Source organism: Dioscorea cayenensis, chromosome 25 (assembly GCF_009730915.1).
Source record: "Dioscorea cayenensis subsp. rotundata cultivar TDr96_F1 chromosome 25, TDr96_F1_v2_PseudoChromosome.rev07_lg8_w22 25.fasta, whole genome shotgun sequence".
In the NCBI taxonomy this organism is placed as follows: domain Eukaryota; kingdom Viridiplantae; phylum Streptophyta; class Magnoliopsida; order Dioscoreales; family Dioscoreaceae; genus Dioscorea; species Dioscorea cayenensis.
This window is the reverse complement of record NC_052495.1, coordinates 490,962-502,893: the sequence shown is the minus strand read 5'-3', so window position 1 is coordinate 502,893 and position 11,932 is coordinate 490,962. Positions and strand designations below refer to the sequence as shown.

At 37.6% G+C, this 11,932-nt stretch overlaps 2 protein-coding genes across 6 annotated transcripts; both read right to left on the bottom strand.

Moving 5' to 3' along the window:
- Nucleotides 1-269: 269 nt before the first annotated feature.
- LOC120252936 lies at nt 270-8,593 on the bottom strand. Of its 5 annotated transcripts, none has more exons than XM_039261135.1 (11): nt 8,217-8,593; nt 5,508-8,118; nt 3,789-5,378; nt 2,883-3,704; nt 2,739-2,798; nt 2,294-2,659; nt 1,760-2,176; nt 1,355-1,513; nt 1,212-1,277; nt 806-1,132; nt 270-722 (listed from the first exon to the last, which is right to left on the bottom strand). In XM_039261135.1, exons 1-11 carry the CDS (start codon nt 8,337-8,339, stop codon nt 469-471), a joined length of 6,795 nt encoding a protein of 2,264 aa, XP_039117069.1. In that variant the 5' UTR covers nt 8,340-8,593; the 3' UTR covers nt 270-468. The 5 variants fall into 5 exon arrangements, with proteins under 5 accessions (XP_039117069.1, XP_039117073.1, XP_039117072.1 ...); XM_039261139.1 differs by having other exon boundaries at nt 1,355-1,438; XM_039261138.1 differs by having other exon boundaries at nt 2,934-3,704.
- A 685-nt stretch (nt 8,594-9,278) lies between these two features.
- Nucleotides 9,279-11,920, bottom strand: LOC120252923 (COP9 signalosome complex subunit 8). Its single transcript, XM_039261120.1, has 5 exons — nt 11,767-11,920; nt 11,580-11,659; nt 11,324-11,505; nt 9,887-9,994; nt 9,279-9,499 (listed from the first exon to the last, which is right to left on the bottom strand). Exons 1-5 carry the CDS (start codon nt 11,848-11,850, stop codon nt 9,360-9,362), a joined length of 594 nt encoding a protein of 197 aa, XP_039117054.1. The 5' UTR covers nt 11,851-11,920; the 3' UTR covers nt 9,279-9,359.
- Nucleotides 11,921-11,932: the final 12 nt, after the last annotated feature.

Here is an 11,932-nt window from a genome sequence, read left to right as displayed (position 1 = left end):
AATATTTACTATCATTTGCTTCAATTGATCCTGAAATTGATTATTTAATTTCAGTTAAACTTTTTGTCAGTCAATTAATCAATAATGATAAACTTCAGACTTCAATTAGAGTAGATAAAAATAGGGGGGAAACCCCTGTTAGTTAGTTAGTTAACAAATCCTTAAAGATTACAATTTTGTGGCTAAAATTTTCATTAATTTTAAATTTTCTTCAAAAAGCTCTTAATCATACCAACTTCACTGCAAGGAAACACCAAAATAAGATTAGATCACAAAGCAAACAAATTTGATTTGCATATTCATTTATAACAACAAATCAGTTGCAAAAATCATTCCCAACTTTGATAAAACAACAACAGCCATTCTGTCCTTCAAATCAATAAGATGTTCAGTTAAACCTTCAACCATGTGTTGAGAAACCTCAAAAGAACAAAACACACACACACACACACATTTGTTCTACACTTTTCATGGTTGCTGTACTTTTTCATTGTTCTGAAGACTTTGAAGAGGCCTTCTTGATTTTTCAACAGTTCGAATAATCGAATGCTCGATCTTCACTAGTGGCGCGTTCTCCTTGTTCTTCAACTCACTAATTTGAGTTTGAGGTCTCAATGCATCAAGAAGCTGCATTGGTGTTTTATGAATTAGGACTTTTTTAAATTTATTTGCACTGGAAATGTTGAAATTTATCAACTTGTGGTTGATCTCATCCAACAAGTCTGCAGTGAAAACACAAGCAGTTTTAGTAAGCAAGTGAATTGCTACTATTCAACAGTGTAGCTAAGAACAAAGAAAAACTCACCAATTCCAGAGTCATCAGTGTTTGCATGGTTTCTGAATTTTGAAGGAGAACAATCAAACGATGAAACAGATTGATTTTCTTGATTCATTGATTCCTCAGCTTGATCAGCACTTTCCGCACAAACTGGCTCTTGGAAGGCTGATGATTGATTTAAGATACATTTAGTTTCCTCCATCCTGTAAATTTCAATCCCATTGGAATTATTCTCGGTTTCATCGGATGTATTTTCCACAACCGAAGTTTCGTTGCTCAATTTGTGTACATCATTCTGATCCTTCACTTTCCCAGAGCACAATTCATCCCCCCTTTCATTCCCAAGACCTTGCTCTGCAAATCCAAATAAATTTATTAATGTTACTTGGCATAAAATTACATCATTTGGTTCATAATATAAAAGAGGTCTTACCATCGTCATTTTCAGGAAAAGTGATATCCTGAAATAACCCCCTTTCATCACAGGACAAGCCTGAAGCTGCAAGAATGACATCTTTTAGATGATGCCTTATTGGCAATTTAAATATATAAATATAGAACATTCCATACACAGACCTTGACAATCCAAACTGTTGATTAATGTTTCCTTTGCCAAGGGATGTTGAGGTTCAGGATCAATAGTTTGTCTGGTTTCCGCGGCTGGAGACAAAAGAGCAGAGCCTGCATCAGTCTGGTTTGCACCATTCACATTAGACTGCTCACCACATTCTTGTTCTATGCTTGTCAAAAGTTTAATATCAGCAGCTGCCTTATTAGCACAAGATACTACAAAAGGCTAGATGCAATTTATGCATGATATCAATGAAATGCAATTTTTATCATATTCTAATAGTCTAGCTCTTGTTCAGTATTAATTCCTTAATTTGAAAAAGGTAACACTGAAGAGTTGAGGCAGTAAGCATTAAGAAGCAAATAGATGATAAACTTCCAAAATGTGAATGAGAATTGATTTAAACTAACCTTGACAATCAGTTTCATGGAAAGTTTCTTCAATCTGTTCATGGCCTTCTAGATTTGTGCTTTCTTTCGCTCTGATCCCACAATCCTTGGTTTCTTCAAAATCCACAGAGTCTATCCTCTCACTTGAATAATCATGATTTTGGAGATTAGATGTCTCTGTCTGAAAGTTGACTTCATGTTTCATAGTGTCCTGGTAGATTTCCCTATCATCATGTCCCCCTGAAACAGCTTGGCAAACATCCACGGTAGAATCTATAGTCCAATTACTATATAACAGTTCTTTTGAAACTGAAACTAACTGTCCTGCGGAGGAAGGTGCTTCACACAATCGAGATTCTGCTAATGTTCCTTCTAAATTTGTAATATCTGTATTATTCTCCTTCTCAACCATCATGTCTGCAAACATGGAATTCTCATCTGCACTCAAGATAATATAAATTATAAGAGTTAAAATAATAATTATACAAAGGAAAAAAAAAAGACGCAAGACAATTGAAATAAAGAATATAAACAAGAGACTCTTGGCAACCCAACCTTGACATCCATTTGCATTTTCACCATCCTTGAAATTTTCACAGATATTGAAAACTGAAGTACTTTCACTCTCACCCTTAGCTACTTGAGCTCCTTCAATATCATCACTACCATATCTAGCCACCATGTCCATATTTTCAATCTTCATAACATCTTGGTCCCAGATAGATTGTTCTGCTATCTCTGAGACATCTCCACATTCATGTCCCATTGTGGCATCATCAGCATCGACCTCTGAGATAGTTGGCTCACTGCCCTTAACAAAATTCCTAACTTCTCTGTCGTCGTTATCAAACTTATCTTCAATTTTTTCAATTTTGTCAATGGTCATCTCCGCAGCTGTGCATAACTTCACCATGTTTCTATCTACAATACATGCAAAATGTCAAAGATGTATTCATGTCTGTGTGTGCGAAACAAAAAGCTAGAACGTTGCATCACTAACCATTTTTAGTTTGTGACGGCAAAGAAGCATTTTGGAGTGGAGTCAAACCAGAGTGGCTCTCTGCAAAAGAAAAGAACAACCATCTGTTAGTAAGGTGTGAAATATCCAAAGAAAGCATATGTCAAGTGCAAGAGTACAAGGCACCATAAATATCTGAAGAATAAGCAGCAATTCCAGCATAATGGAGTTCATTGCTATTATCACAAACTCTTTGCAAGAGAAAGGGTACATCCTTATGTAGAGTATTTTCCTCCATAGCTCTACTGTTTCCATTTCCATCTTCATCGGCCATGACATCACCTTCTGAAGTTTCCATATTTTCTTTGTTCAGATCATCAGAGGCAGTGGCCAAGTCATGCTTTGTTACTTCATCAGTATCCATCAACTGACCATTAAATGCATGGATCTCTGTTTCCTCTGCAGACTTCAGATCGTCTACTAATGATGGGCTCACACAGTCTCGATCTTCATGAAAGTTGCATGGAGAAGCAGTTATCTGGTTTTCATCTGATGCTACAGTTGTATTAGCATTCGAACTGCCAACTTCTCCTGAAACATCTCCAGCTACCAGGATGTAAATCAAATGCTTTGGTTCTGTAATAGATGTGTCGCAATCAATAGGACCCAAGACATCCTTTAAGTTATCTTCATCTGGTTTCTCATGTATATCTTGCTGCAGCAAGCCACCGGAACACAATTGGAAGACTAAATCATCAGTAACAGGAATATTTCTAACTTGAGAGGCTTTCTCATCATCATGGTGGCTGTCGTCAGTTTCACCACTAACATTCCCCATATCAACAGGAAAATATGCTGCAGTAGAATTTTTCAAGTCTCTTGGTAAAGTTTCACATGTCTGTGAATCATCCCAAGAGACAACTTCTCGTTCTTTGACAAACGTTGTTGGAGCTTGCATCTGGTTCTCTAAGTCAGTTTGCAAATTTGATGAATCATGTGTCTCAAGATCTGCCAAGATAGATAAGCTGTAATCTATTGCAGAAGTACACTACGCAAGAGCAATAAAACCATAGCTAGAGTAGAAAACTTTACCATGAATATCAACGGAATCCACAGTTGAGTAACTGTTACGATGCGAAGCCATTTCGTCCCCATCTTGAATTTTCAGTTGAGTGGAAGGGTCTGTATAATCAGTCTGTTGAAAATCTTCAGAAACAGTTTCAGTTGATGCTTCTTCACGAAAAATAAATTGCTGAAGAACAACATCTACACTAGAGAATTTTGTTCTTTCATTGTCTTGTCCGACATCTTCATGGCAGCCATCACAAGTTTCACTAGCATCTTCACCAACAACCTCAAGAATGACCTTCTGAATTCCACTTTTAGAATCAATTATCGTACCATCAAGCCTCAGCAGAGTTGCGCTTTCGTGATCCATTTGTAACTGACTCTCCAAAGTAGCTCCATCCTCCTCAGGATCCAAACAACCAGGTTTTTCTGATGTCACCTCCATTTCACAAGCCAAGTTCTCTGAAAGGTGGGAAACTTCTATATCCTCCGTGGCCATCTCTTTATTTTCATCTGGCTTCTCTAGCAGGTGACCAGCAGTTGGAGGGAGTGGGTCTATACTAGCTTCACAGAACCTTTCTTCAAGAGAAGTATTACTGCCTCCTTCCGACTCTGAATGATTTTTGGCATCTCTACCATCAAGCACTTCCAAAATAGCCTCCTTTTCCATCACCTTCATTTTAGAAACCACGTCCTCTGAAGGGAGAGGAAATTCTTTATCCTTGGCCACCATTTCTTTATCTTCATCTCGCTCCTCTAGCAGGTCACCAGCGGTTGGAGGGAGTGGGTCTATACTAACTTCACAGAACCTTTCTTCAAAAGAAACATTACTGTCTCCTTCCAACTCTAAATGATTTTTGGCATCTATACCATCATGCACTTCCAAAACAGCCACCTTTTCCATCACCTTCATTTCAGAATCCACGTCCTCTGAAAGGAAAGGAAATTCTATATCATTGGCCGCCATTCCTATATCTTCAACTCGCTTCTCAAGCAGGTCACCAGTAGTCGGTGGGAGCAGGTCGATACTATCTTCACAGAACTTTTCATCAAGAGAAGCATTACAGTCCCCTTCCATTTCTGAGTAATTTTTAGCATCCATACCATCAAGTACTTCACTAGCATCCTTGTCCACTGTTAGTGATGCCATATACTCAGAAGCGGAAATTTCCTTGTCTACATGCATCCTAGCTCCAGGACGAATAGCTATCATATGATTTTGGGAGCATGAGCCATCATGTGAACTATCATAACAAGATAAGCTTTTGGGAATTTCCCTCGGACTCATGCCAGCACATTGAACAGCAGCCAATCTGTCAGCCCGCAAAGATGGTTTCATTTGATCCCGAGCAAATTCAGCACTATTTTCTTGCAAACCAACTGATAGTGAGAAGTTTTCAGAATCAAGCATCAAGGTTTCTTTATTATCCTCAAAGGCCAATTTGCCTGAGCATGAACCAGAAAAGTTCTTGTCTGCCTCGTTAATCTCTTCAACATAGCCAAATGTTTCAGTTGCTGACTTAAAGACCAACATTGTCGTCAGAGTTGCTTCTGCTGTTCCCATATCTTTTAAGGGGGCACTTTGCTGATCTGAAGAGTCTTCTGAATGATTTACTGCAGGATTTGTGAAAAGTTTCAATACTTAAATTAAATTCACACCAAAATCCAATCGAAGTACAATTTAAAAGATTATGATGATGCCATTTATCAATCAAAATTAACAGTTGATATAGTACAACTCACCATGAGTATCATTGGGTGTGTCAGTGAGATGTGAAGATATCTCCCTCGCATCAGGAACATCAGCTACCGTAGCAAACTTTTGTTGATCAATTCCTAACGAGACTTCATTGTCAATGGCAGACGTGAGTTCTTGAATTTCTTCACAAGTCAAGGATATACCAACAACAGAATGCGATGGTTCTCTGTGTTTAGGGTCATCCTCATTATGAATATTGTGAATCACATCTAACACCATTTCACTATCTGCTGCCACAACTGGAGTGGATTCTGAATCAATGAATTCATGGCTAACTTCTGCAGTATTAACTTGCTCAACATTTTCCACACACAGAGTACATGCAGTAAATCCTTTTTTGGTTTGTTCAAGGGCCAGAAGAGCATCAATTTGTGGATTTCCAACTGCTTCAGTGACTGTCTCAGCCGGGCCAAAAGACCCATTGGCATGCATTGACAAAGAAGAGTGCTCAATATCAACAAGAACACAATTCCTGGCTTCACAAATCTTCTCTTCATCCACATTTTGGGCACAATTGTCCTGAACTGCAGAACAAGGAGTTGCTTCTAATGTTTTGCAAACATTCATAACTTCAGATGAACCAGATATCATGACCTGATCTTCATGGGTTGAACACACTTCTTCCAAACATTTGTGCTCATCAACTAACTTATCATCACCACTTCTATTATGTATATTGTCTTCAGAATTCTTCTGCACATCGAAGGGCATCTTCCCCATACTCTGGAGCCTTTGACTAGATTGACTCTTACTACTAACATTGCTTGCAGAACCTTCACCAATGATAATATGTTGACAAGAATCTTCCAACAAGCTCAGAGGTGGATCTGTAGAGTGTTCATCTGGTGGTGCTTCATCAATGGAGTTAACTCTCCTGCAACTCTTACTGCCTCTGGTATTAGGTACATGAGAGCCAGGTTTCCTGTCATTTCCGTCAACAATAGTGCCATTTTCCTGATTTTTTGAAACAGGAAATCTTCCAGAGGTATCTCTTTCAACATAAGAAGCATCTTCATCAGGAACCACTTCCCTGGCCCTCTTGGCAGTACTTCTGTTCTTGCCAACCTCAACTGGCACATTTTGTGGAACAGTTGTTAAAGGTGCTTCATTCTTGGTAGAATGACGAGTTGATCGCCTTGCCACCGCTTTTTCTTTTGGAATGGTATTTTTCATAGCAGATGTTAAAAGTGCTTCATTCTTGGTTGAATTACGAGTTGATCGTCTTGCCAATGCCTTTTGTTTTGGAACAGCTAAAGCTTCAGATTCAGCATGAATCCTTGGAGATGCTATTGAATCCTCCCTTCTTGCAACATCATCAACTTGCTTAAAACCTTCAGTTGCCTCACATTCTGCCACACCAATCTTACAAGTATTCTGCATTGGATGCAATGGAACTTTTTCAAAATGAACTGCTTGAACTTCTACAGTTTTAAATGCTGATTCAGTTTCACCACTTGGACAAAGATTTTCTGAAGGTTTTCTGCTCCCATGTTTCTTCCTCAACTTGCTAGCCCTAGCTGTTTCTTTTCCATCAACAAGCTTTTCAGATGCCGGTAACAAGGTCACCAGTTCCATTGCAACCTGCTTTGACGAGCTGCGTGTCGTTCTCCGTGGGGGAACCCTAAACTCTGGCAGCACCTCTGGTTGTCCACGAGCTTCAGTAGTTGTACTCTCAGTAATGAATTCACGAGCAATCTCAGATACCGCTGGACCTTTGCTTTTAATACCCCAGCTACTTGCACTTTTCATCTGCTTCTTTCCACCAACTGCATCAAATTCATCTCCTGATTTCTCCTCTGCATCAGTGGAAATCTCACTCTCCTCCACACCACACTTCACACTGCTCCTTGTTGATCTCTTTGGTGGTAGTGCTTCAACTTTCTTTGCAGCTCCAACATCAAACACCATAGTTTCAGTGTTCAAGAGAACACGTTTCGATCTCCTTGGAGGTGGTCCTCCACATTGAGTTACTTTAAATTGAGCTCCGGCATCAACGTCATCACTTTCAGGTCTTGTGTTTCCATAATCAGTATTACACGGGGGAACTTCCTCAACATCTGCAACTCGTGCTCTTTTCCGTGAAATTTTCTTCTCAAAACCCCCATCGCCTCCCAACTTCATATTCTGAAAAGCATCCACTTTCGGGTTTTCCTTTTGCTTACCAGCATCCCTCCTCAGACTTCTCTTAAGCTTTTGATTTCCCTGCAATTCGCATTCATTCCCTGAAAATATGACCACCCTGTTCCTCAAACTTCTTAGATTAGGTTCCATAACACTAGACTCCTTCCTCTTCTTCCCTTCATCACTCTGAAAACCCTCATCCTCCTGAGAAGCAGTGGGATGAGAAACTTCCACAGTCCGAGACCTTGTAATTCTAGCAGGAACCTCAGGCACTCTGGTTTTCTGATCATTTGCTTTGATTACTCCAGTAGAAGCTCTCCTGGTGGATCTTCTCTTCTCCGGTATTCCCAGAGATTTCTCAAACTCGAACTCCTCGCCATCCAAAGAGAAGCTAACCTTCTTCGGACCTGAATTCTCACGGCTACTCTCATCTGAACCTTTCAAGCAACCTCTCAACTTGATTTTCTCATTCTTCTGTTCAAAATCTCAAATTCAATCAAATTTCGCAGCATTTCATGTAATCAAGTTCAAAATCGAGTTCAAATACCACAAAATCAAGCAAAAATGAGTACCTGGAGAAGGGAAGCGAGGCTGAGTGCCATCTGAGAATTGGTGGAGTTCGCCGGCAAGCCATGGTTTTTGCAGAGTGCCTGGAGCTCTCTTCGCTTCATGGATTCGAAATCCATCAAATCCATGGCTTCAAAAGGGAAAACACAAGATCAATACCTTGAATTATTCATCGAAATTGGAAGGAATTCACTACAACGAAGAGGAAATCTATGAAGAAGTTCTGCAATGAATGAGAGAGAGAGAGAGAGAGAGAGAGAGAGAGAGAGAGAGAGCGTGAACACGAAGCCTCAACGTTTCGAACGGTTTGAATTATTTTGAATTTTCATTTGATGTGGTTTTTGTGGCCCTTTGCCCGCCAATTCGAAACTGCGCTGTGAAACGTGGCAGCGTATGATTGGTTGATTTCGGATTAACTGAATTAGAATTTTCCTTGAAGGTTTTTTTTACTTTCCTGACCTTGGGAATAGTGTAATTACAGTTTCCAAATATTATTTGTATATTAAACATATAATTAATTTTAATAAATAAAATCATAAATTTTTATCAGAAACAAAAAAAAATTCTAATGATGCAGCACTACAAAATGTATATATATATATATGTAAATAAAAAAATAATTTCAATTCAACTTAAAAGTTAAAACAAGTAAAATAAAATTTAGATGGTAACAAATAATATCTGAAAAATCAAAAAGGCAACAAGCAAAAACATTGTTTCTTATTTGTCCTAGAAACACTGAAAAAAAATTTCATATTAAGACAAATAAAAAATTCTGAGCAACTACTCCCTCTATTTGAAAATTATATTGCACAAAAATTAAAAATAATATTAAAATTTCTAAAATTTAATATAAAAATCAACCAAATTACTAAACATTTTTTTGAAATAATATATTTTTTTTAGACTAAATATTACTCTTTTCATTTATATAACTTAAAACATTAAAAATAAATAAAATTTAAAAAAATAAATATTACTTTAATATTGTAAAACGACAACTATTTCGAAATTATTTTTTTTAAAAAAAATGGCATCTATCAAAAGGGCAAGTTCAGGGCTTTGCATGGATGTCAACATGGTAATCAGAGGAAGTATTTTATCCAACCCAATAGATTTGTTATAGAGAAACAAAAGAACAGAACAGTTTAATGCTCTAAATGGAAAACATATTCTGTCAAGCGTTGTAATTTGCTAGAGTCCAGTTTCTGCTCTTTGGTAATACTCGGCTTCTTCACAATCAACATCGCCGACGACGAATCCAAAGTCCAACCATGTTGCAATACATCTGCGAAGGAAACAATGAAAAACATAGTAAGCTATAACTGTGCATGCAGTGGCGATAAGATAATGAATCATATAATTTTCGTCTCAAAATAAATAAAGCACCTTGAGATAATGTAAAAGCTGATAAATAATGACGATGAAATGTTTAGATTTATAGGTAGCAAAGCTCTATAATCATGGAACAAGGAAAATATAATTAGAATCAAGGAAACAAGCACAATGTTACTTAATACATGACTACACTATTTCAATAGTTATGTATAAGAGTTGGCCAATGAACTCATGTTCACAAAAGTAATTGCGTCGACAGCCCAAGAGATAATTTTGATGTGCCATTATATCATCAGTAAAATAGTTTTCAAATGATCATCAAAGTTTGGAAACATACAGTTGGTTGCTTCATTCTCGGACATGCCCAAGCAGTGAGCCGCATCAGCAACAGAGATCGTTGAATACGCAGAAACTAATAGGTTGAACATCTTATTGGTGTAATTCTCTGCAACATCACAAATAATTAAAACTGCTGTACAGGCAACAAACTCACAATGACAATCACATCCAATGGGTCAACAGTGAGGGAGAAATAAAATCAGAAGCTTAGCTGTATTTGGCTAACCTACCACAACTTCAGTTATTAGTTAAAAATTTACACAAGTGAACAGTTATGCATGCCATCATGGAATTTAAACATAACAAGATCAAGATCTGATGGAACCATACAGTTATTTCAGTTATAATGTGCATGCCATTATGAAATTACAAATGAGGTGCTCAAAGAGATTCATTTATCGTTAGTCTGCAACTAGGGCTTAATAGGCAATTTCAATCAAATACTAAAAATTCTGATACACCTTTTCATCCAGTTCATATGACTTTTTACAGTTGTTAATAAGTGCATGAATTACAACCAATAAACACACAGTAAAGTCTCCGGAATCCAATAAATTTCTAGATTGGTGGAATACCCTGAAAAGATGGAAGTTTGCTGTCTTAATCAATAATTCATAATTAATGAATGCCTGTGGCACTTATAAATTTGCTTAATCTTTTAATGGAGATTCTGGATTGAAAATTTTGCCACATAACCAATCTAATACCAATCTAGTATTAGATGCTGACAGGAATGATGCCAACCACATCTGTCACAATTTTATTCAACAACACATTTAATAAAAGCTGATAAAGAAAACCTAGGTGGCTAAGCCCAATCAAAAAAAAAAAAAAATACCATGCATTCTTTGAAATGGCCTAGATTCTAAGTCTATTTCTTTCCTACAAAATTTGAAATTGTACAAAGAACTCCATTCGCATTGAATTTCAGGAAAGGAACACAAGTATATAAACCTAAAAAAACAAGCTTCATCTCATAAAAATTCAACTTCAAGACAAAGCATTGCTCAAGATGGACAGGATTTTAATTCTACTCGGCAAATAGATTTACAAGCAGAGTTCTTTTCAACTAATGTTGATATTGTGTCAAGAACTTCATGAGCACAGAACATTAGGGAAGGAAAACAAAAATATGAAGAGAAAGTCTAACCAGTTTCAACTCACACAAATTTAAGAGTAAAAATAAGGAATTCATGCTAGTAAAGTTTGAAAATTTTCAGTGACACCTAGTGAAATAAAACTTCAATTTCCAAATAATAATAGAGAATTCCAACGCACTGGTCAGCATTATCATATGATAGTTCTTAGATTAAACTATGAATAAAAAAAAAAAACTTTGCTATTGCACCAAAATACAGAAAGAAAAAAAAATCCATTAAACACTTCAAAAAAAAAAATTTTCTTTTCAAATGCCAAAAGAATTAATGAAACTCACCAGCAAAGGCAGTGACAAGTGCCACCGCTTCAGGACTCCATTCAAACCCACGCACAGCGCCATATACTCCGGCATAATCCCTAGTCCAAAGACACTGCCCAATCTTCCAAGCCGCCATAATCTCCGGCCGGCTCTTCTTAATCCCCTCAGGAATCGATTTCCACAAAAACCTAGCACTATTCCTACAACCATCCCAAACACGATCAGCAAAACCCTAATCACAAGAATCACCAAGAACAAAATGAAGAAAACTCACAAATCGTTAGCATAGATGTGCCCGATGAGATGGATCGCATAAGGCCACTCCTCCTGGAAGGCGATTCCTCTCGATGCAACCTGATCCAGATACGAGAAAAAAAAAAATTTAAATCAAGAGAAAAGGAGAAAACACTGATAATCAAGGGACGGAAATGACTAAACCCTAGAGAAATCCTAACACTCACCTGAATCAAAAGCTCATCGCAGAGCTCGCCGATCTTATCGTAAGACTTGGAGGCGAGAGCGCCATGAAGCTCGGAGAGGTCCATTGATGGAGATCGAGCAGCGAGAAAGACGATGAAGACGATCCCTTCCCCGCCGTCGATCCTTATGAAGGACGATAAACGGTTG